General features: G+C 33.6%; 1 protein-coding gene across 2 annotated transcripts; it reads left to right on the top strand.

Annotated features, from left to right (window-relative positions):
- The first annotated feature begins 3,249 nt into the window (after nucleotides 1-3,249).
- LOC108375243 (glutaredoxin domain-containing cysteine-rich protein CG31559-like) lies at nucleotides 3,250-22,937 on the top strand. 2 transcript variants are annotated; one of them, XR_001849144.1, is made up of 5 exons: nucleotides 3,250-3,479; nucleotides 16,327-16,392; nucleotides 16,674-17,181; nucleotides 21,088-21,095; nucleotides 22,926-22,937. XR_001849144.1 is itself a non-coding variant. In XM_017631345.1 (3 exons), the coding sequence occupies exons 1-3, from the start codon at nucleotides 3,294-3,296 to the stop codon at nucleotides 16,845-16,847; spliced, it is 426 nt and encodes a 141-aa protein (XP_017486834.1). In that variant the 5' UTR covers nucleotides 3,250-3,293; the 3' UTR covers nucleotides 16,848-17,678. The 2 variants fall into 2 exon arrangements, 1 of the variants encoding a protein (XP_017486834.1); XM_017631345.1 differs by lacking the exons at nucleotides 21,088-21,095; nucleotides 22,926-22,937 and having other exon boundaries at nucleotides 16,674-17,678.
- Nucleotides 22,938-23,253: the final 316 nt, after the last annotated feature.

Genomic DNA, 23,253 nt, shown 5'->3' with positions numbered 1-23,253 from the left:
ATGTATGGTATTCGAAAAAATAATCAGTTCACATTCGAAAATGCATTTTTCCCCACGCGCGCCGATGTCCTAAGAAAAGTAGGATATTCAATTTTGCATTACCTGCTAATGCGATTAAATGTGAATTTTTTGGGGCTTTTTGGATACATTTGAATGCTGATTAAATATTAATAAGTAATTGAATCTAAAACTCCTAAGAAAATCATTACATTATTTATCACGCACGTAACGCATTATGTACTACTTTTCCCACTGGGATCAGACACGTTCGAAAAGGTGTACGATTATAAGTAGCTCAGATTGCTGCAAGCTATGCACACAGATGCGTTTCCAGCCAGATCGTGCAACTCTGCCACTAACTACTAAAAAATTTTTGCTGGCTTCAGCGCAGCAACAACTGTCACACATGGAAATAGCAAACCATAAAAAGGCAATGGAAGTGCACACAGGTTAAAATAAATTGATAGACAGATAAAAACAAAACAAAACAAAAAACATAGACAAAACATGTTAGCAGCCAATTTACTGAGAGCACGCACTAGGAACAGCCATCGTTGGCACCGCTTGCAGCAAATATCAAAAGCAGCATGTCATTGTGGCGCATACTTGTTGCAATAAGGCGAACGCATACCACTGAGCAGAGTATTTGAAAATTTAATTAAAAATATTTGTAAATGAAGCTGTGCAAAAGCGCAGCTTGCAAGCACATCCGAAAACACAAAGTCCATTAGTAATGGAAACGTGAAAAACTGAATTTGCTTAGTTGGTAGTTTCTGTATTTTTAGATGCAGGTGCGTTGATTCGGTTCGTATGATTGGCCTTGGCTGCATGCACATTTTTTGCAAGCCTTATTGGCGTAGAAAAATTTTTTAATTAAGTTAAAAAAATAAAAATCAATGAAATTGCCCAAATTTGTTTGCATAAATATTTAATTATGCTAGGAAAACTAAATTCATGATCATGATTTTTTTTTGTAGGATGAACACTGGCTAAACACTTTAAAGCCTCTTTTTCTAATTATTATTAGCTTTCAGTGACATCTAGGGACAGTAATTTGCCGATATCTCGACAAATAACGAACGCAGTATTATCTGCGGCGAGTCATGGAGGCCAGGGATGTGGCTATAAAATTAACTATGATAAAAAGTTTCAAAAATTTTGTCTAAGAATTAATCAGCTTTTAAAGCACGATTTTCGCTTTTTTTCTCGTTTTTTTTAAAGACTTTTTCGTAATATCTCAAAATGTAAGGGTCAGATCGAAAAATGGTCTCGCCCAACGTATTCAGCGACCTTGAAAACATATTGTAAGACCTTAAGAAACTTAAATTTCGTGTACGCACGGATTGAAGGAAGAGTAATTTTAACCACTCGAGGCGGAGGCTCAAAACGTCCACGCGAAGCCTCTAAATGTTAATATTTTTGTACCAAATTTTCAGAGTATAGTTCTTTGCCATAATGGAAGCTAAAAAGTCAAAACGGTCAAAAAAGAAGCACTTTAAATTTTTTCTGGTCACTCTAATATACATATATGTTATAAGTGAATTATATAAAATCACAGTTTTCTCAAAAAGTTATCAAGATACGATAAATTAATTTTGATCTGAGATGATTGCTGAAACATCGACTTTTAATAATCTGCATCAATATTGTGAGTGGTTTTCATGTGGGATTAAAAATTTTTCTACACTACCATGACTACTAAATGAAAAATTTATATTAATTTGTCATATTTGCAAAACACTTTGGGCAGTCATAAAGGCCCAAAACAAAAAGTTTCTATTTAACCTAAGAAGGCAAGACATCCGCATAATGGGTGAAGTTCTTACCGGACATTATCTGATTGGCTTTCACGCAGCTAAAAAAGCCGCAACCTACATATGAGCCGTTCATTTTAAAAGTGGAATAAGTCACGTCACGTTGATTATTTGTTCATCTCCATCAACCAAAGGTAAAAGGTTAGTTCATTAGTTTAGGTCAAAAGAAAGATTTACACATGCATTTGCTTACAAGTAACCGGTCATTTAAGTACAAGAGGTATGAAGTGACTTATGCCACTTTCAAAATAAACGGCTCAGAATACAGAAGAAGAAGCCATCGAACACTTAATCTGCCATTACCTGAACCGATAGCAAAAGGTCTTGGTAGCTATATCTTTGAATATCTGGCTGACCCAAATAAAAATCGCTGTTAGGAGTTTATCCATTTCTGTTTTTTTTTTTTTGTTGATTACCAAGTGGTTTTCTTGTCGTGTAATAACACATAAGTTCATCGGAGTTGTTTGCATCGTAGCCGCTCGGTTGTCTGTGAAAATGTACAGTGGGGAGCAGAAATGAGTACACGGTAATTTTTGTTACATATTTGCCAGGCTTTAAAAGTTAAAATTTTTTCATAAAAATATGGTTCATGGTTTAACCAAAACCATAAAAATCACACTTTATACAGAGCTTAAAAACTTTTCATTAAAATTTAAACTTTTTAATCTGGTTTCCCAAAATTTTTTTGAGTTGGGTAGCCCATTAAATTTTAGTATGATAAAGTGCAAGTTTTAAGCGGCTGCAAAGTCGCATCGATCGGAATTAAGCCTGATTTTTGGCTCATTAAGTGCTCGTTACACCATTTTACAAGTTCAGATTTTGTATAATTTATTCGCAAACCGCAACGGCTATATATCTATTTCTTTCAGCAAGCTGTGAATTTCAGTCTCTAGAAAAGGTGATAACATTTGCGACAGAGGTTTCACTCAGCTCTGCATTTATAGTCCGATCTTTGAAGAGCTTCCTCGCAAACGCCATCAGAATATTGCCAAGCCCAAGTTCTTGGATCGGCGAGATGATTGTTTTCTATCTTAGATTAACTATGTCCAATAGGTTCTGAAGGTCGACAGGTAGTATGCAACCATTTGAATTGCTGCTTCCTTAATAGTTGTGGATGTATTTTCAATAAAATGTTGTTTTGTATCGTTCATGCGAAAACGGTCGGATAGTAAAAAGCACAAAGTAAGGCTTAACGTGGAGGAGCATGACTTTATTCCGCAGGTCTGGCAAAAGAGTACATAACCTTTCGACTTATTAAATGTCGTAATGTCAAAAGATCTCGTATTTCCATAAGAATTATTTCTTCAAAGTTTTAGCATTTAGTAAATATTTTTTATTTTTTAAATTGCCTTTTATGTAAATACATACGATGAAGTTCTTTCCATATTCTTTATATACTAACTTTATACGTTCATTTTTCTTTTCCTCCAGAATTTTAAGGAGAAGGATGCGGGAAAAGTGGTACTCTATACAACAAGTATGGGCATCATACGTGACACTTATGCCAAATGTGCGAATATGAAACAGATATTGCGTACGCTGCTTGTGAAATTCGAGGAACGAGATGTCTTCATGAGCATCGAATATCAGCAGGAGATAAAAGAGCGCATGCACTCAGAAGCGATAAAAGTACCTCAACTCTTCGTGGAAGGCCAACACATTGGTGTAAGTATATACATATGTATGTATAATACAGTTCATTGCTTTTTTAAGTACCATAGCCATACTAAAGCACGCCTTACTTAAAAACTTTGGATTCGTAACTTAAAAACCGACGATTTCTTTTCAAGAAACCCTACGCACAGAACTGTATATTTGTATGGGGTATAGCTTTTTGTTTCAGTTAGGGAATTTCTGTATTTCAGCAGTGATATAACTTCATATTAAAGCTCTATAAAACTAAAATAGCTGTTTAGGAAGCACGTAGTACTTTACCATGCAATGAATTGCTCATCAAAAGTTTGCAGCGCGTTGCAGTACCTAATAAATCATAATAAAATTTATGCAGCTCTTCAATTTTGATGCGCTGAGATGCATTTGACATTTTCATGTTGAACGCTTGCTGTCAAAGGGCCAAAGATAATTTTTTTTTATTTTTTTAACAAATTTTTTTCTATTATTATTATTTGTAGTCTAGAGATGTTTCCAATGATTATTTTTCATTTGTGCATACAATATGCTGCAAGCATTTTCTTTTCATTGCATGCAACAGTATTACGAGTAAAGTAGCATCCACGAAAAAATGCTGAATCAACTGAAGTTGCCGTTTGAATGAAGGCAAAAGCAAAAAATTAAAGGTGAATAAGTCACGAAGTGGATGCTACATTATGGTGTGGTGCATCCTCCTTCACCGCACATGCAAGGCCAAAACGTGTTGTCACTGCTGGGAGCGCTGCTGCAATTACTATCTGCAAGGGAGCGCTTGTTAGTAGGTATTTTTTTTTTTTGTGGCCGTTGTGGACTTGTTTAACTTACACCAACTGAACTTACGTTCAAATGTATGTATGTTTGTACATCCATACATAGTAAGTACATATGTAGGGTATGTTATGTAACTACATTGTCAAACGACACAAAAATTAGTAATATAGCTCTACAATTCAGTGTAATTTAGAAATACGTATCTAATTGTTTTAAGGCGTTGCGATAACCTGACGGTCGCAAAAATAGGTTACCAAATAAATTATTTTTTTGACGCAGACATTAGAGTTTGAAAAAAGTCGTTTCGAGAAAAAACGCCAAAGAAAAAAAACTTCCACTCCCACTTCTAAGTGCTGTAACTTCTGAAATACTTGGAATTTTAGAAGGGAGGGGCGTGGAATTTTTTAAGTGAAATAATAAATTTTAGATTTGTAATTTTCCCCCAATAAAATTTTATATTTTCTTTAACTGAGCTTACATTGACTGTAGAAGATCGAAAAAAATGTGTATATAAAAGTTCCAACTCTTTATGGGGACTGTTCCGAAAATTTTGCGACGAGTAAAAAAATGTTGTAATTGAAAATGTCTTTATTTTCATTATGTTATCGAACATCGGTAACCAAGCAGTTACGGCTTGAAGAGGCCAAAGGCTATTTATTAGCTTCTTTCTTTATTTATAACGTTTTTGCGTCTCTTCTAAAACTCAAAAATATGCATATATACTAGGGCGGGTCAATTTTTATGGGAAATTTTTTGGACTATGAGCGTATAGCAAAGAAGTGTTCAACATGTTATGCTAAGAAATCTTGCCGAACAAACCATGGGCCTAAAATCAATTTGGAATTTGCCAAAATTCTGAAAAAATATTTTTTTATTTTCACTTTTGTTTCAACATAGATTGATTAAAAGAAAAATACTTATAAAAATAAAATATTTCCCACAAACAGGGTTGAAATTTTGAAAAAATTCCTGCCCGTATTTTGTTTGTAAGTCAGATATTAGTGGCATTGTGCTACTATGATAGCACGGCCGAGTAACTTATGTACAGCAGTCGAAAAAATTATAGCCGCACCAAATTTTGACAAGTTTTAAAATATAATTTTTGTTGTTTTGTTGTATTTAATTTTGGTTAGTTTTTTATAGTACATTCTTTAACAACATCCGTATAAATACAAGTTTAAAGGCAGTGTCACACGATTGGGTATTTGCCGAAATTTGGTGCAAATCGTATACCAATTGTGTGATTAACCAAATATTTTTCTTTATCCCAATCACGAAAAATAATTTGTTAAAATTTCAATAGAAGATTGCTGTATTGTACGTATCTTTTGACTACAAAAAAATGGTCCCAATTTTTTTATTATGTACCAATAACCCAATATAAAAATGCACAAGTCTGTACAAATGTACCAATCGAGTGACACTGCCTTAAAAATGTATGCAATTAAAAAAATATATTAACAAATTTTCGTAAAAATTTCTAGTTTTTAATTATATTCTGAGTATGCAGTTTTGTAGCCCATTTCACTTTTGTAGAATGAAGTACAAGTTTCAAATGGCTAAAAATTACAGTTGATTTTTTAGAATTTTTAAAAAGCTGGAAATTTTTACGAAAGTTTGTTGAATTTTTTTAGTATTGCACAAAGTTGGAAAGTTGGATTTACTCGGGTTTTGTTAAGGAATGAACTATATTTCTATAAAAAAATAACCAAAATTAAATAACAACAAAAATAATACGCTAAAACTTGGCAAAAAGAGGTTCAGAACACCTACAACACGCCCCCCTCCTAAATACGGCCTTGCGTATATTTAATGATAACCGTAAAACAAATCCATTTTTCAATGCAATCTTATAAGCTGTAATTGCGTAAGATTTTTTGTTCAATCACTATTTAGCACATCGTTGCGTGCTTACGCGATTCTTTTGTTTCACCAATCACGGCTTAAGTGCCATGCAGAAAACAAAAATAATAAACGCAGAAAACAATTAGTAAACAATTTTTAGACTTCTCTTTTAAGCTATTAAATTTGCAGCTGCATTTATTATTGCGCCATGTCTATTGGTATTTAGTCTCGGACAAATCAAACATATTGTATGTATGTAAATATGTACATGTGTACACACAGAAGACGATTAGCCATAGCCAATGCTGCAGCTGCCAGTTATTTTGTTACGGTGGCTGTAATAGATGTTTATTTTTTCGCAACTTACTTGATTTATTTTCAATAGTCGCTGTGAAGTAATATGTACACAAACATACATATGTGTGTATGTATGTATGAATGCAGAAAATGCGTTAAAATCACTTGACATCCTTTCGCAAGCAACGTCGCAAACTGCTTTCAAGTATTGTTATGAGTGTTTGGTTTTTTGTTATTTTTTTTCTCGAAACAAACAAAAAATAATTCGCACTAGCACATATGAAGGTTTGCATAGCAAAACATAATAACTCAACTTTAACAGTTGTTTGGATGAGTCTGAAAATGTTACCACTGTCAGATGGATACATATTTCTAAATAACATCCACATCCCATAAGAATTGCTTTGAATACGTAAGTCGTTTCAAATACTACTCTGCCAGCTTTCAGTTCCATTGTAATGAGTTCCACACCATTCCACTCCCAGGGCTATAGAATAACAGGAGGGACTGCTCAATAGCTCATTGTGGGACAACGAACGAGAAAAACCGCGGAAAGAAAGCTTCATTTTGTATACTGATGTCTCCAAGATATAACATCGGCCTATATTATACAATTCAAAATGTTCCTTTTCATTAGCATTGGTCAAGTAAACTCTGTCTACGAGGTGCATGCCATTGAACTACACCCGGGGCAGTATATAGTAGGGTTTTCTCCTTTCAAAAACCGTTACGAGTTATCGAAAAATTTCAATTTGAAAAAACCGGTTCCAAAATTTGAAAATAAGAAAAAACCGGATAAACCGGTTTTACTTTACATTGGTTTCATAAAAGCTTAGATTGGTATGAAGTCATGACCAAAAATTACGGTAAAACTATTAACAGTAAATATAGCTTTTATTTAGAAAAAGAGTAAGGTAATTTTTTTAGCTCACAACTAAAACAAAAAAAAAAATCAGTAAACAATTCACGTTTGGTCTTATTTAATGTTTTTCAATGCTTTCTTGCATCTTTTGCTGACTTTTTCAGTTTTGAGTAGTGCTCTTACCGCCGCGGCCGACTGCTTAGAGGTGCAGGGGAGGGAGTGGCAGTATTCGCGAGGTCCATGATTAATTTCTGGTCCCCGCAAGACCAATATATAAAAAAGATTCTTCGAAGGTGGAGTAATAGAGTACATATCCCCATTTGTGTCACAACATTAAGAAAGCAGGGCACGAATCGGAGGAGAAGTTCGGCCAAACACGTAGAACATGTTTCAGCGCCAAACATTCATTTATTAAAATCATATATGATCTTGTTGTTCTGTTATTATCCTTTTCATGCTCAAATAACCTGCAATATAATTTAGAAACTATTTAGGGGTTTCCCTTAAACTGGTAAAAACCTTAAAAACTTCGAAAAACTCAAATATGTTTGTTCGATCAAAAAATGCGGCTTATTTGGTATTCGAAAAATCAAGAGGGCGCCACTTTTTGATTGCCTTCCGAGACCAAAGTAGAACCTACTGACCAAAGTAATTATTCGCTTCATATCCAGACTGGCATTATTGGTGGTTCTTATGATGGATCTTAGATAAACAAATTGCTCGAAATTGTAACTGCCAATACGTGCAGACTTCTTGAGTGTTACCAAGACATTTGATTAATTGGTTCGTACAGGAGCAACAGAAGCTCTACAAAGGTGACATTATGGTTTTCCCGAAAAAATTTCTAAAGACTATCAAACAAAATGGCAGTTGGTTTAATAAAGTGGAAATCTGCAGACTATCTATTTACGCGACTGCTAACACCTAGCGCCTAAATGCATACTACGTCCTCGATAAACCCGGATAAAAAGGGCATCGCAGCTGCGTGCGTACAGCTGCGTGAATAAAAATTTCCTTAATGAAATTTATGAAAATTTATTTTAACGTCTAAAATCTTCAAAGGAATAACCTAAATGCATTGGGTAGTAAACAGAACCTCTTTTATTTTTTTTTTTTAGTTCGATGATTTTTACTTGTGTACCCTGCTATATGTTTAAACGCGCAGGATTTTCCAATCCCTAGTTATCCTTGTTTTTACAGCGGAAATTGGCTGGTACTGGTTAGTTTTGACAGAGTACAAACTTTTGGTTGAGGAATAGAAGCCTAGTGCTAGTGCAAACATTGCAATGTTTCGCTAGCTTTACAGTACCCTCGTCGATGGCGCCTAAAAAAAAGTATAAGCTTTAAATACTGGGTGGTGAATCTCGATTGGTAAGCAGTTTTCAAAATTCTCCACATACGAGGGAAACACAACTCGAATTAAAGTCAATATATTTTTATTTTTCAATATAACTTCCCATAACCTCAACACACTTATTATTATTTAGTTGGTTATACTGAAAAATATGAAATTGTGCGGTGTTTCGTCGTATATACTTGATTTGTTGCACAGTGAAAAGTGTTGATTAAAATTTATAGCGGCATCCACTTTCGGTTCATTAGTTAGACGTAGAAAACTATTGCGGCAAGTGAACGAGTTTTCGAAAATTCATCAATGTAGAAAACACAAAGCGGATTGGTTGTAAATATTTACTTTAGCATAAATAGGGGAGACATTTTGCTTTGTCTGTCAGACTATGGCGTCTCTGGATACAATACAATTGTAGTGGAGCGCACAGTGTGTGAATAATAATTGATTGTTGCAGTAAATAGAGAAGAGGCACGAAGAAAAACAGAAAACATTTGTTTAACTACATATACATAAATAAAACGAATATCCATTATCCATTATTTATGTTACTTTAACCTGCATCTACCTGCTGGTAGCCGAGTGTGTTACGGAAGCAGTAAGCCATCCAGCGACCGCTGTGGTGTAGTGGTTAAAAGGGCGCACTACCATTGCGCAGGGCCGAAGATCGAGCTCAGTTCCCGACTAACATAAAAAAAGGAAAACAAGTCGTCGTAAAACTGTAACCTTGGTGTGGCAACATTTAGGCGCAATTACATATTGTGTAAGCGCCGATTTTTCTTTTAAAATCAAAACATTCGCACTTGCCGTTGCACTTGTATAAGCAATCAAGTAGTTCTGTATTGTGTCACAAACTTTTTCTTCACACACGAAACATAATTGGCATAGTACTAATAAATAAAACAAAAGTTTTCATTCAGCAATTGCGTCAACCAACTACTTACTAATAACGGGTGATTTTTTTGAGGTTAGGATTTTCATGCATTAGTATTTGACAGATCACGTGGGATTTCAGACATGGTGTCAAAGAGAAAGATGCTCAGTATGCTTTGACATTTCATCATGAATAGACTTACTAACGAGCAACGCTTGCAAATCATTGAATTTTATTACCAAAATCAGTGTTCGGTTCGAAATGTGTTTCGCAAACCCAATTGCTGCGAACGGCGACGAATCGACATTTCACGGTCTTCAGCAACACTCTCAGAAACAGACGCAATATTCTCTTCTGTACGCACTGTACGCATTCGTGTGGTTGGTTTAATGTCCAATAAAGTAAACTGAGTGCGAAACTTGGTCACAATCGCATTAATTGTTTGCTCACTTGGTCGATTATGTAGACCATAAATCGGACGTAAAGCGAACCGAACACTGATTTTGGTAATAAAATTCAATGATTTGCAAGCGTTGCTCGTTAGTAAGTCTATTCATGATGAAATGTCAAAGCATACTGAGCATCTTTCTCTTTGACACCATGTCTGAAATCCCACGTGATCTGTCAAATACTAATGCATGAAAATCCTAACCTCAAAAAAATCACCCGTTATTAGCGAACGTCCATCATGTTATTTCTGCTACTTGCATTTGAAAGTGAAAAGTGACAACTACCGTGTATGGCAAATAGTTTCACGTCACTCGCTCGGGTATTTAGTATGTTTATGCTGACAGTTCAATTTTTGTGCGGCAATTTGCATTAATGAGTTGCTGACACGCCACGGGGCGTATGCGTAGTTTTTTTTTTTAACGCCTCAAGGCTGCACGAGTTTCTCGCGCATTCATAAATACATACATACATATGTATTGAAAGCAAAAAGACAATCGCATATTCATTTACATATTTACATATGCATTATATTTAAACGCATTATTTGCGCATCATTGCCATTTTTGCATTGAGCTTTTAATTTACCGCGCTGAAGGCTTGATGGCTCGCCACTTTTTCGCATGCGTGCGAAGTACTTAGTTACCACCCGCTGGTATTAACAATTCAACTAATGTACAGCTACAATCACAATTGAAATTCACTTGAACACAGCAAGGTTTAAGTATGTATTTATCTATGTATATAAAAATATATGAGAAATAAAAGAAATCACTCAAGCTAGCGCATGTTTTGTAAACTCGTTTATATTTGCAATATATTGGCCATAATATACGTGAAAGAGCTACCAGAGTAAATAGTTACCTTCTCGCCACAATGTCTCACTGTCATTATCATGGCCAACAGCAACCACTTGTACATGAATTCGATCATGCTCATATAAGGACATATGTATGTACATTAGACTGCATCGCCAAAAAAAGTTGCGGTTTTCCACCAGGATTACAAAATTTATTATGTTTGAAGACGTTCACCAAAATATTTCCAAAGATGTATGTGGGCTAGAGCGATTTGAAAATACCTACAAAAATTTAGTTTTTTATGAATAAAAATAGTTTCTTACCGAATTTTTTGAAAAAAAAATCCCCTTAGATGACAAAACAGTGTAAGCTTAAAAAAATCTGCATAAACATATTAAAAACATGTTTTCAACGGAATCGTAATAATGACATTTTTGATGCTGTTTTTTAACTTTATTTCGAAGATTGGTTTAAGAGAAACTTGAGTAACTGAGCCTAAACTGTATCGATTTAGACTTGTGAGGTATCAGTGGAAAGGTAGTTTCTCACTCTTTTTATTTCTTTGCAAAAAAATTCATACACGTCCCAATTTATTTTGTTTTTTAAATATCAACACATCTTAATTAAATTTGGAGTGACGCTCGTTCGCCCTACCTTTCTCTTTCATACTTTGAATGAGTTTCTTTGCAAAGAAATAAAAGGAGTGAACAAATACCTTTCCTATGATACCTCATACGTCTAAATCGGTAAAGTTTTGGCTGAGTTATTAAAGTTTTTCTTAAACCAATCTTTGAAAAGAGTTCAATAATAGCACAAGAAATCTCAATTTTATGATTCCGTAGACATTTTTTTTTTTAATTTTTATGCAAATTGTTTAAACTTAGACTGTTTTGTCATCTGAGGTGATTATTTCTAAATTACTTTAAAAAACGATTTCTATTCATAAAAAACTAAATTTTTGGAGGTATTTTCAAATTGGTCCAGCTCACGTAAATCTTAATATTTTTCCGAAATATTTTGGTGCAAGTCTTAAAATGTAATAGATTTTATAATTCCAATGGAAAACGATTTTTTTTTGTTTGGGGAGTGATGCAGTCTAATGTACATACTTATAAATTATACTCGTAACAATCACAAATAAATAAATATTGCATGCTGCAGGAAAGTGAAATTAACAATTACTTGTACAATCGATTTCTTTCTGTACACATACGTTCATACATATATATGTATGCACGATTGCACATAACATTTATTTCGAATGCGTGTTTGTTAACATATCTTCATATGTATGTATTTCCATATATATTTTAAATTTATTAGTTTTGGGTATCATAAAATACTTCAGCTCTCCCACACTATTGCAGGTAATACATTTTTTTTTTTTGATACTTTCTTTGAGATTATTTTTAATTTTTATTGTATTTATTTTTTTTAAATCATTTTAACATCAATTTAATCAATAATTTTATTTGAACTTGAGATAATTTTAATGAAAAATTATTATGGAAAAACAACCATAATACGGAGATCAGCACATATCCCCATCAGACTTCTTTATCGAACTTACGAGTATTTCAATGCTTGAATTTCAGCGTACAATGCCTATGCACTACCCACTGAGTTAGTTCGGCCCATGTATACTGTGGTTGCTTTTTCCCTTTTCTTATTTGTCAACCCAAGGTAGAGCGGAGATGTGGTGATTTCCGAAAGAGCAGCTATAACTTATACCAATGTAAATTCGATTGCCGTCGAGACCAAAAGCTTCCATCTTCTTCAGTTATCGCAAAATCACTTACAAAATGCTGCTTTAAAGACAAAAAACGAAATCTTTTCATCGGATAGTCCCTGGGTATAAATATTTCCATGCTCATATAAGAATTTAGGAGTACCATTATTTTCTTCATTATGCAATGATCGGAACAAAATCAAATTAGTATCGAACCACTTTTGAGATACCACCTTTCCGATAAAAAGAAATGACTATCGAAAACGGTTCACGTGATCCAAAGTTATCCGGTAACAAACATAAAAAACACACAAAAAATATTCCGATGAATTGATAATCTCCCTCCATTTTTCGAAGTCGGTAAAAAATTCCGCTAAAGGAATTCCAAATGAAAAGAGAAGCTTGGAAACAGCCCAATGAACCCGATCCATTGTAATCGAAGCTAAATATCTGCATCTGGCGTTATGTTAAGGGTGATATCGAAGACATCTCAAGCCATCTCTGGCGAGGTGCATATACCGCGAAAATTAGTGCGCCTGAAAAGAGTGTTGACAAGTCGATTTTCCGACAAAATAACCCCAGACCTTTACCACTAAGAACTGTTTAAAGGCTGGTATTGGGATATGTTATAGCTCCCTCAGATTACTATTTATTTCGTTCGATGCGGTCAACCTTTTCTGTAATTTGACTTCGAAATAGAAGGTGAGCGATGGAATCTGCAAATTGCCTGATAGATACACAGAAGACAGAGCTTCTGATGGCTCATATTTCGATGTAACATACATACATACGTATAAGTTCAAAATGTTATGGGAAAATTCGACAGTACTCTATCAGGCGTTATGAGTGCAGCTCTGCGCATTGCATCGAACTGGAAAACCAGAACTTTAATACTCTGATGGAGTCTAATATCTTGGAGATACCCTTGATAAGATACTGAATTGGAATTCTCATCTAGATAAAATATGTTGGCCTGTCGGAAGGCTTTTTGGTCGCACTATAGCCCGTCCGATTGCAACTTATGCTTCCTGAGTTTGGTTGCCACGAACGTTGCAAAAAGATGCCATTTCACATCTTAACAAACTCCAAAGCTTGGATCTACTCTCGGTTACAGGATCAACCGCGGCCCTGGGGTCGCTCCTGAGTTGGAGTCCACTCCATATTCTTGCCCAGCAACAACAGTTGCGAGGAAAATGCAAATGCAAATTTCTGATAGTACTCTTCATAAGAAGGCACAACACAAAGGTATTTGCCAAAATACCAGATATAGGAATTTGCGAGTTCTCCGACTCTAAAGGTTCGTTCGCACAAAGCCGAGCGATGCCAAGCGCAGGAAGGCGGAGCGAAACAAAGCTCCAGGTGTGCAAACTGAACGAAACGAAACGGTGCTTTTCTCATGGACTCGGCTGCAAAGATACCACAAAACTTACCTTAAATGAAAAGCGGCTAAATTATTTGATTAATTTGCTTCAAAAGATTTGCTGAAGAATTGGTTTTTATTTATATATTTTGGGTTTTTATTTGCAGCAGAAGCAAAAAGAGATTTGAAAATGAAAATATGCTTTGCTTTCAACTCCAAAAGGCTTCTGGGAGAGCCTGCTGTATGAACACCTTCATAGAGCTCCATCGATTTGAAAGCTCGGAACGGCTTCGCTCGGCTCGGCCTCGCTTTCTGTGTAAGCTAAAAGAAATCTGCTTTGGAAGGAAATTCTGGGTCAAAATTCCAATCCGAGAGGTTTGGTCAAAGGGTTCACCGTAATTGAATCACAGATATGTACACTGGTATACAGATGGATCACAGATGAAGGGCATAGCAGGTGCGGGTTTCTATGGACCTGGCACCTAACTTTCTATTGCATTGTATATTTTGTCCTTAGTCTTTTAGACCGAGATACTAACAGTTTTAATTTGAGACAGATTGAACCTTGAAACGTTTTGAAACAGCTAGGCTAGGTTTTCAGACAGCTAGGTGACCATAATGGCACTTTTCATTAGAACGACCACCTCTAGGCTCGTTAAGGAGTACTTTGCACTAACTCTTAGCAGCAAGAAACACGTTATTACTATGCTGGGTACCAGGACACATACGGGATTGTACTTGTGGAACCGGAACCTTTTTACGGACTCAGTTAGTCCTTCTCGAAACTAGTAACACATCTACACTGCGTTTAGACTATCCTTGCCTTATGTGTTTGATGCGCTGAACATGAATCTGAAATCACGTCAGGATTTTTTCCCCACCTCTAAGGTATGGCCGATATTATGTGACAGACGCGTTGGTACACAATGACTTAAAGATAAGATTTAAAAGCAATTTGTTTCTAACTTAGATGAAAATTCTACTAAGCTCTTACATGCACTGGATTGGTCTATCCACAGAGTCGCACTGCTGCAGACTTTGGCTGCAGTTTCGAATACAGCTTTTTTTATTATTGGTGCGACATCGCATTGCCTGTGAAACGCCTACATATAGAATGTTGGGGTTTCGGCAATTTAATTAGTTAATTAATTAATTAATTAAATATATTGTAAATTAAAGTTGGCTCTTAGCGAAACAGCAGCCTTTGTCTTGATGAAGAGGACACTTCGGATCACATTTTGTGTGATTGCCTGGTATTGGCCAGAATAAGACCGCAATACTTAAATTCTTCCACAGTCTAAGCCCTTAGTGTCAGGAATTCGTCTACCGAGGAGCTGTTAACTTTTATTAGGAACGCTAAGAGTATCTTGGGCCGTCAAGTTTAGGTTCTTGTTTCTGTTAAATACGAATTACAATACAAGTTTTTTTTCTACAAAGGAATTCCATGCACTTTTTTCAACAAATTATCATAAACCACAAGTATTATCCATTACACTCATTTCGATTGTGTAAAAAATGCGTATAAAAAATCGCTCTTTAATAATTATTTTTTTTACTTTTATTTAACTATTCCTTAAATAACCGTTATTTCTGGATTTTATTTTATAAATCCAAAATAACATTTATTTTTGATTTTTATCTAACAGTTATTTTTGGTTTTTAAATTATATGTCTTTGATAATAGTTATCGAAGACTTTTATTTATAAAAGTCATTAATAAAAATCAGTCACTGACTTTTATTTCTTAAATCATACTTTTAAAAGTCATTTGTATAAGTCGCAGTAAACTTTTGTTTTCCAATACCTACTTAATTGCGAAAAATGTTAATGAATGATTTAAAAAATAAAAGTCGGTGACTGATTTATATTCATGACTTTTAAAAGTTAAAGTCACTGACTGATTTTTATTGATGACTTTTATAAATAAAGGTCTTCAATAACTGTTATCTAAGACATAAAATATACAAATCAAAAATAATTGTTATTTTGGATTTATAATATAAAAATCAAAACTAATTGTTATTATTTTTTTAAGTTTTGCATAAAAATGGCAAATATCAATTTATTTTCAAGTTTGAATCTGGGTGAAAAAAAAAAATCGATTGGTATGTATCTCTTAGAACATTTCCTTCTTAGTGAATTTTTCCATGACAGTTTTCATCAATAACTGTTATGTTCGGTTCCTGGTAAAATTTAATTAGGTGAAATAAATTAGATGCGTGACATTGATAAACTCACAGGTAATAATTAAAGTCCAAGTGCACATATGAATGAATACAATACGAATAGACGCATTTGTTAAAATACCTCAAATGCCTCCGTAATGTAATTTTTCAAAGTCATTAGAGCAATGCAAAAATTATTTCTTTGAAAATCATACACTGTGCATCACGCAAAATAAATATCAATTGCAAGCTATTGCGAACAAGTTTCCTTCTTAAGACTTTTATTTCTTTAGTGCAACCAATTGAACATTTGCTCATGTACTTACTTAAACATTGCTTTTGCTATTTTTTTTTTCTTTCACAGGATGCTGATACTGTGGAACGACTTAACGAGTCGGGTGAACTGCGACAGCTGCTCAAACCATACAAGGTAAGTCTCGACTATCGGCTATCGTTGGTTGCGAGATTGGCGCATTGGCCAAAGGAAATGCCTGCACGCGTCAACCAATTCATCCAATTGTTATTGACATTTGTCAATGCGGCATGTGACCGCTTTTTCATGGTCATTGCACCAACCATAGCACGAGAGCGAGCGCATTTCGCATTTAATAAAAGATACGTTTATAAATTATATGTGTATGTACTTATGTTTTTTTTTATATGGAATTCTTTAATTTATTTCTTTCTTTTTTACTTCGTTGTCCTTATCAGTCAATTGCTACCACATTCACTTGTCAAACATGTGGCGGCTACCGTCTACTGCCGTGTCCCTCATGCAATGGCTCAAAGAAATCGGTGCATCGAAATCACTTCACGGCCGAATTTGTGGCACTGAAATGCATGAATTGTGATGAAGTTGGACTTGTCAAATGTCACAATTGCTAAGCGAATCTAGCGGGGAGGAGTCAATCATCATAACCTGCCTCTATGTGCAAGTGGGTAGTTAAAATGATGAGGAGCGGCCAATCAAAGTTTGATTGACTAGGCTGAATCCAAATGGGCGTGTGGAGCCAACAAACGGGCAATCGACAATTGTCATATGGTAGAGAGTAGCATTGCTTTGGCATGCCACATAGTTATGCATGCAGATTTAATATATACATACATATGTATGTAATTTGTGGCATGTACATATGTATATCACTAATTATATAGTTAGCTTAAGCAACGAAAGAGTCACTCAATATATATTTTTTTTATTTTTAACTTTGAACGGTAAGTTTCCGCTACTGTGTTGCTTATAAGTAAACAGAATTTTTGTATTTTCTCTTTTATTAGTATTTTTACTTTAAATATGTAGTTAGTGCAATAGCGTAATTTTATTACTAAGAAATGTTTTTTTTTTTTGCGAAAGTGGTAACTATGAACTAATAATGGAAATATATGCATACATATGTATAATATAAACGAACAATTCAACGAAATATATTTGATGAACGCTTGCTTCGCTGACCTTAGCACTATTTATTTTTAATGTCTTATTGTTTAATTAACTGTCTACATTTACATATGTATATGTATGTAAATTTATATTGTACACTATTATTAAAAGCATGTGTATGTAGACAAAAGGCTTCGATATGATTGACGGTCACGAGTGTATTCGAATTTATTGTATGTACATATATATTGTCGGTTGTTGGAATTGCAAATGTGACGGTTGTGATAATATAACACAGATATTAGAAAAATAAAAGACCTGTAAGCTTAAATGAATTATCGACTAAACTTATTCATATGATAAGTCTTAAATATGCATTCTATAAATATTTAAAAAAAAGTAAATAAAAGCAGATATTTAAATAAGGAACCAGTTCACGCTTGTTTGTGTATGGTGAGATTTGATTAAATAAAAAAAATTTGATAGAATTACAAAAATTAAAACTTTTTATTACTTATGAATATTTTAGACAAGATTTGCTGTGAATTAACCTGCAGATACACGCCGCTTAACTAAATACGGCATTAAATATTTGAAATTTTGGTGAATATTTGTTGATGCCCGGTTGCACTAATCAATTTTAATTTTATCAGCCTGTTAAAATTTAAAAGGGCACAATTTTGTTCGAAAAATTTGTCATTTTAAATTTTAACAGTCTGATAAACTTTAAACTTGATTGGTGAAACTGCGGATGAGTCTTTATAATTTTTGTACAAAGTTTGAAATGTGAATTTATATCGTATTTGTTATATGATGAGCCTGATGTTTATAAAAAAAATAATAAATTTAAAATAAAGAAAACGAAAACAGCCGAAACTTTTCAAAACATCGCTTAAATACTTAAGTAAGCTGACTGCAAGGGTATATAATCTGCCATTGAAACAGTTTTAAAAACATTTTGGTTTTCGTTTTTTTGTAAGATATCAAGTTCAGCATAGACAAACAAGTATGAATTGGCGCGACTTGAATAAGTAACACAGTTTTAACGATAAAAACTACTATTCTGAAGGCGAATTAATTTAAAAAATACACGATTTTAACTAATAAATAAAAGTTAAATTAAACGAATGCATTATTCAATATACCTACATATGTATGTATTATATTATGCCGCGCAAATTTGTACGAAAAATGTTTAAAGTTGCAGGTTCTCCATTTATTTATGTTTAAAGGATATTTTTGTATGTGTAAATACTCAAAAAAACTTTCACCTCAACTTTTTTTATTCCCATCTTGTATTCATAAATATGTATGTACTATTTTAAATACAACTCAATTTGTAGAGACAACCAAAATTATAAGCAAGTGTTATTTTATGCACAACCTTTGCTGATTATTTCAATAGGAAAATTAATAATAGTCAGCCCAAGAAAGTTAATAATAATATGTATGTGCATATCTTTATATTCTCAACCAAAACACGTAGATAGATGTATAACATATTTATAGGACAGACTTTAACATGAATTTAAATGTAAGTAACAATAAGTATGTATATGTATGTAAGCAGACATTTTAACATTATTATATGTATGTATATGTGCATAACTACATACTTACTCGATTATAATATTGATCCATATCTTAATGTATGTACGTATAGCCATAATTCTGTTATTCACATTTATTAATTTCTTGAAATCTATAGATGATTGAACGAAATCGATTCAGATTGGCATCAGCTATGTGTATATGTACATTAGGGCGGGCAAAATTGCTCGGGTGAGAAAAATTTCAAAAGGCGTATAGCAAAAATTAAATCTACGCACATTTCTAAGAAAATTACCCTAAGAAACCAGGGTTCTAAAATGATAACCTAGTTCTCGCCGACTGACATAAAATCTCAGTTTGAGCTATATTAAAATAACTGTACAGATTTTATGGAAAATAACATGTTATCATTAAGACCAAATATCGTTATTATTATATTAGTTCGAAAAGTAATCAGAAATTTGCAACACCTTACACACATATTTACACGAATTACGAAGCTGCTAAATATTTGTTTTGTTTGATTTATGTATGCACTTTATAGTTAACGTTCAAAAAGTGTGTGTTAATTTTTTTCCAAAAACTTTTTAAAATAAATAATAGGAAATCATGGAAATATCAGCGATGTTAATTTACTCTTCAAATTCGAAAATTGATTGGTTTGGAATGGCTTTCGAGTCAAGTTTTGATTTTATACCCAAAGTTTTGTGGCGAAGTTTGCTTAGAATTCTATACGCCTTTTGACAAAAACAATTGAATCACCCTAATGTTCATATCGTCGTTTAAAGAACGAAACCGCGTATCGTGGTCTGCAAAACCTCGTAACTGACATTTGTGCCAAAAATAGTATTTGGTCACCGGTAGGTCCTGACATCAAGCCCTTATCCATTCATACTAAAATACCGATACTTACATATAAGAAGAAGAGATAATTAGCAAAAAAGGGGGCACCGTTTTGAAATAAGACAAGTTTTATTTTCGCCTATAAAATTCACATTTCCTTGGTATGCGGTTTAGTACTTTAAAGTTTAAACAACGATGTATTCTCTAATAAATGATATAGCTGCTTTTACGTGAATCCTTCGAGACAAAATACCTTCTTAATGTATGTATGTATTTATTAATAAGTGTAATAAGAAATAAATAGTGCCTATTTAAATTAAACAATAAACGTTATAGCCATGTATAAACAACGAACGAATATTGGAATATGTAAAACAATCTTAAGAGGAAAGCGATTAAAATAAAGTATTTAATAAAGTAGAAACATATTAACTTTGTTTCAATTCAAATATACTTACTTTTATAAAAAGACACATTTTAAAAAATTTTTTTCCTGAATAAATTGTTCACATACAAATTTTTTGATATGAACTGAAGGGATTGATTCCTAATTACAATTACTAAGGAATGTAGTTGTAATTGTAATTGTAATGTAATTGAATTTACCCAGCTCTGGAAAGAAAAATAGTTGAAAAATACCTGCCCTGAAGTAAAAAACTCGTGTGCCAGTGTAACAAAACGTTTTTCTTTATTAAACATTTTTTTTTTGTAGAAATCAAAGCGCTTAAAATTTATCTTTGTGGATCTGCGAAATTGTATGAGAAATCAACAAATACCTGCATTAATTACATTTATGTGATTTATGTATCTTTACAGTTTACACACCCTTCTAAGTGATTTATGCTAATCCAATAGTTATGTAATCTTGCAATAATACTGACAGTACACAACATTACATTACATCGTTGTGTTTTCAAATTCCTATAGTTCCAAGTAATTACTTACGTATTTACTTATTTGCATACCAACTACTTACAATTGTTGTGTAATTGTTTCTTTTCATCACTTCAGTATTTATCGGTTGCGATCATTCGTTAACGATGTGCTAGATTTTTCAAAGATTCGAAGGACACAAAAACATTTGCTTGCAATATAACATATAATAAAAAAAATAATAAAAAAAAATTCAAATTAACAGAAACGATGTATATACATTATAAGTAACAACCCACTAATAACAGCGCAAACAATGTTAAATTACACAAATAAACAAGCTGACAATTTGCAGTGTTCACAGTTAGAAAAATTACTACAACTCAACTCAACAACAGCAATAAGAAGAAAATCAATTGCAATGGTGTTGTCTAACAACTACAAAGAAAAATTAAAAGCATTAATGCTGTTTGGAAGGTATGTATGTAGGTGTTTCTTACTTTTGTGTTCTTTTACGCTTTAGGTCTACATGTTGTATGAAAGCTATACTTTTTTGTGCGTAAATTTTTGCTGCTTTTCAGTGTTATTTTTGTTGTGCTGTTATTTGTCTGACATTTAAAAAAAAAGTTTCACGAAGACGCAGCTGTGTCGTGCAGTGTTTAGAAGCAGGTATGCTACATATCTTCACTGGTTATCTGATTGCATCAGTATTCCCGGCTGAATATTAAAAGATTCTATCACAATATATGCCTCGATTTTTTTCTAATATTTTTCCAACAATTTTTTATAAATATATGGTTCATTCAACAACAAAAAACATAAAATATATTTCCTACACTTTGCGCAAAACTCGCGAAAATTTAGAAAATTTTCATGCAAATTTTCAACTTTTTAATCAGATTTTTTACATTTTTTCGAGTATGCAGTTTTGCAGCCCATTAAATTTTAGTAAAAAAATTCAAATTCGGAGTTAGTCAAAAATCGCATTGATTTTTGAGATTTTTTTTGTTGAAAGTGTTTTGCATTTTTTCCGTATAAAGTATTTTCGAAAAAAAAATTTTTATGGACTGCGTGAAAAAATTTACAAAAATCTACGGTAATTCCTAGCTACTTAAAATTTGTACTTGTAAAAAATTTGCTGAATTTTCGTGAGTTTTGCACAAAGTATAAGAATTATATTTTTATGTTTTTTGTTGTAGAATGAATCATATTTTTATAAAAATTTGGCAGGAAAATATTAGAAAAAAAAATGTTTGCATATATTGTGAAAAATTTACCGTGCCAATACTTTTTGCCAGCAGTGTATGTATCAATTTTAAGTAAATATTTAAAAATTCTTTAACCTCACTGTACAAAATTTTTGAAAATAATTAAAATAATTTCAGTACAAAATATTTAGTTTTATCTTATCGATTGTATTGTGTAAAGGACATACATATGCCACCGTCAACGAACTGATTGGGCTTTATCAGTGTGGCTTTAGACCTGGCAAATCCACCACAGATCAGGTATTCACAATACGCCAAATCTTGTGAAATACTCGCGAGAATAGCATCGGCGCACAATATCTATTTGTCGGTTTTAAAACCCGTTTTCCGCAGCATGAAAAAAAATTGTATTTATGCTGCAATGTCTGAATTTGGTATCCCCGCGAATCTTGCGATACGGCTTTGTAAAATGACATTAAGCAATACCACCAGCTCCGTCAGAATTGGGAAGGACCTAGCCGAGTCGTTTGATACGAAACGAGGTTTCAGACCAGTTATTGGAGAATATAATAACAGCCGCAGAACTGTACCATCATAACCCTAATGCACACACTTTTAGTGGTATGGATGTGCGCAAATTGTTGTTGCTGACTTTTTGAGATCTTAATCTTTTACTCGCAACGAAAATACCAACTAAATAATCAAACTAATTATAGCCACAAATACGTGCTGCTAACAACATTCCATACATTAATAACAATGGCGAGCCATCCGAATGTCATTTGGCATCCGTTCAATGGCTAAAAAATTGCTTGTGGCGCACAACAGCGCCAGTTGCAGCAGGCAGCAGCAATATTTTCTAATCATCGCATCGATTGCTGTGTCAACAATAAGCATTTTGCGCACCATGTCGCCTCACCAGTGCATCTTACTGCCAATTAAGCACAGCGAAAAATCGAACTGAGCAGCTGAGAAGTGTGTTGTGGAAGTTTTTCAATTGGTCGATTGGTGGCTATACTTAGTCTGTGGTGTCTATGCATTTTGATTGTAGTTATTCAGTTTGTTTTTCGACAACCTTCGTAGTTTCGTTTAGTATTCCCGCTATAGTGTTGGATTTTATTTAATTTGAGGTGCGGTTGCGCATCTTTAACTTCAAAGGCCAATAAATAAAGTAAAAATATATATGTATCTTATACCAATACAAACATTTGTATGCGCATTTTTTTTTTTTAACAAATTTCAGCTCCATGCATTCATTGGCAGCACCTGCGGCGATCTGCGACAGCATTAGCGTGCTTGCATGATCGACCAACAAAAGCCACAGCTGAAGCCGAGAATGTGGCCGATGCTGATGTTGTTGGCGATTGGTTAAGGTAAGGCGTGAACCCATCACTAACCGCAATTCGATGTCAGATTCGACAACACTTGTCAAGCG

This window comes from Rhagoletis zephyria, unplaced genomic scaffold (genome assembly GCF_001687245.7).
Source record: "Rhagoletis zephyria isolate East Lansing unplaced genomic scaffold, Rhagoletis_zephyria_1.1 Rzeph_scaffold_08679, whole genome shotgun sequence".
In the NCBI taxonomy this organism is placed as follows: Eukaryota; Metazoa; Arthropoda; class Insecta; order Diptera; family Tephritidae; genus Rhagoletis; species Rhagoletis zephyria.
This window is presented reverse-complemented; position numbering and strand designations above follow the sequence as displayed.